The sequence below is a fragment of the Trichechus manatus genome, unplaced genomic scaffold, assembly GCF_000243295.1.
Source record: "Trichechus manatus latirostris isolate Lorelei unplaced genomic scaffold, TriManLat1.0 scaffold00152, whole genome shotgun sequence".
Classification (NCBI taxonomy): Eukaryota; Metazoa; Chordata; class Mammalia; order Sirenia; family Trichechidae; genus Trichechus; species Trichechus manatus.
This window is the reverse complement of record NW_004444088.1, coordinates 3,052,557-3,054,248: the sequence shown is the minus strand read 5'-3', so window position 1 is coordinate 3,054,248 and position 1,692 is coordinate 3,052,557. Positions and strand designations below refer to the sequence as shown.

Below are 1,692 nucleotides of genomic sequence, written 5' to 3'. Positions count from 1 at the left end.
CTAGTACTCAGAACCTATGACAAGTCTATGCTTCCACAAATATGCGCTAGTACTCAGAACCTATGACAAGTCTATGTTTCTTTTTTTCCAAGTGGTTACTGGACTGGATGTTAAATATCAATAGCGAAAATAACAACTATTGAAGATCATTCTGCTTTTCAGACGTAAACCCCCATATTACAAACATTAAAGTTAATCTGAAATTCTGCATAAAAACTTACCAAAATATTCCTGAGCAACCATTACATACAAACGGAAGAAAATCTAAAATTAAGGGAAAACATTACATGTACTGGTCAGTATCTGATTTTCTTGTTTTAAGCAAAAAGAATTGTAAAGTACAAAACTACCGCTTCAGAAAAACTTCCCTTTTTGACCAACATCCCGGTGTCCCAAGTAGTGGTTAAACAGAAGTCATCACATCTCACTCTACAAGAAAGTAACTGGATTGGAGTTATCAGGAGAGAAATGTTACTTGTGGTAGGTATGTGAAATCAGAAAACAGAAGTTCTGGAGGGTTTTTTGGTGGGGGGGCGGGGGAAGGGGTGAGGCTGTTTGTTTTTTTGCTTTGTTTCCCAAATTTACTAGGTAGGTTTTGAGGACTCTATGCTGCAAAAGTCCTGCATTTCAAGTGAAAAACCTGGGTTTCAATTCTGGTTTCACTTCTTACTAACCTAGCACCACGAAGCAAGTTACTTAGTAAAGTGTTGGCTATATATACATATCTATATGTACGTATGTATGTATGTATATTAGATATAGTATATAGTATATTATGTATGTGTGCATATATATATAAATGTGCCAATACGCATATACAATCAAAGCTTTTTTATTAGATAATATACATATACAGATATAAGCACAGGGTGTCTGTGATGTGTGTGTGCATATATAACTATATCTATACGCTTCATGCCACACCTACCTCACAGGCTGACTGTAAAAACCAAATGAGACATACGTAAAAAATCAGAATAGTAAATAAAAATTCTAATTAATAAAATTAATTACAATAACTAACTTGTTTTAAGTATACATAATACTGAAAATATACCACGGTGACTGGATGGAGATGTTTTCAAAGAAATTCCAGAGATTCAACAGATAAATTGATTACTACTTCAAAATGTATCACTGAATTCTTTCCTTCGCTGCTGTTGAGGGCTACTCCAACAGCTAAGTTAAGAACTTCTGGAAAGCACATGCGAGTCTCCTTTCCCAGATGTGGAAACTGACCACAATCACTTGATATAATCGATCACTCTCTCAGCTGTTTTCAATGTACCTCATATTAAATTACGGCATACAGCCAAGTGAGGCTGGATATATATATCTAATCACACCTCTTCTACAAAGTGCAAACGGAAGGCACTGCTCAGTCTCACTTTATAAAAACCTGTAATTGCCCCCAAAAGATCTCAACATACTGCGTGTCTTAACCCAAAAGAGAAAGAGGTTCTAGCGTAACCCAACGCGACCCCTGGATAATTCTGCTTGCGGGAGGAGAGGGACCGATGACAGTTCTTCCTTCATCTGAGAAATGGGCTTGATGAACTGTCACTATTGTTCCTAAGCAGGATACTGTGAGCTTCTGTTTCATACAAAGATGTAGTGTATACACATGTCAGTAAGAGAAGGAAGCTAAGGATGTGATATGCTGTATACATGTGTCAGTAAGAGAAGGAAGCT

At 36.7% G+C, this 1,692-nt stretch overlaps 1 protein-coding gene across 5 annotated transcripts in view; it reads right to left on the bottom strand.

The window, feature by feature from the left end:
* Positions 1-1,692, bottom strand: part of ZFAND1 (zinc finger AN1-type containing 1) — an 11,958-nt gene that overhangs the window by 8,204 nt on the left and 2,062 nt on the right. For 2 of the 5 annotated variants that reach the window (XM_004385992.2, XM_023740296.1), the window contains exon 2: positions 222-264. The exons of 2 other annotated variants lie outside the window; for them this stretch is intronic. In XM_004385992.2, coding sequence (XP_004386049.1) covers positions 222-264 — 43 coding nt within the window. Of the gene's footprint in view, positions 1-221; positions 430-1,692 lie in introns of all 5 variants that reach the window. One more of the 5 variants, XM_023740293.1, reaches the window with a different exon arrangement.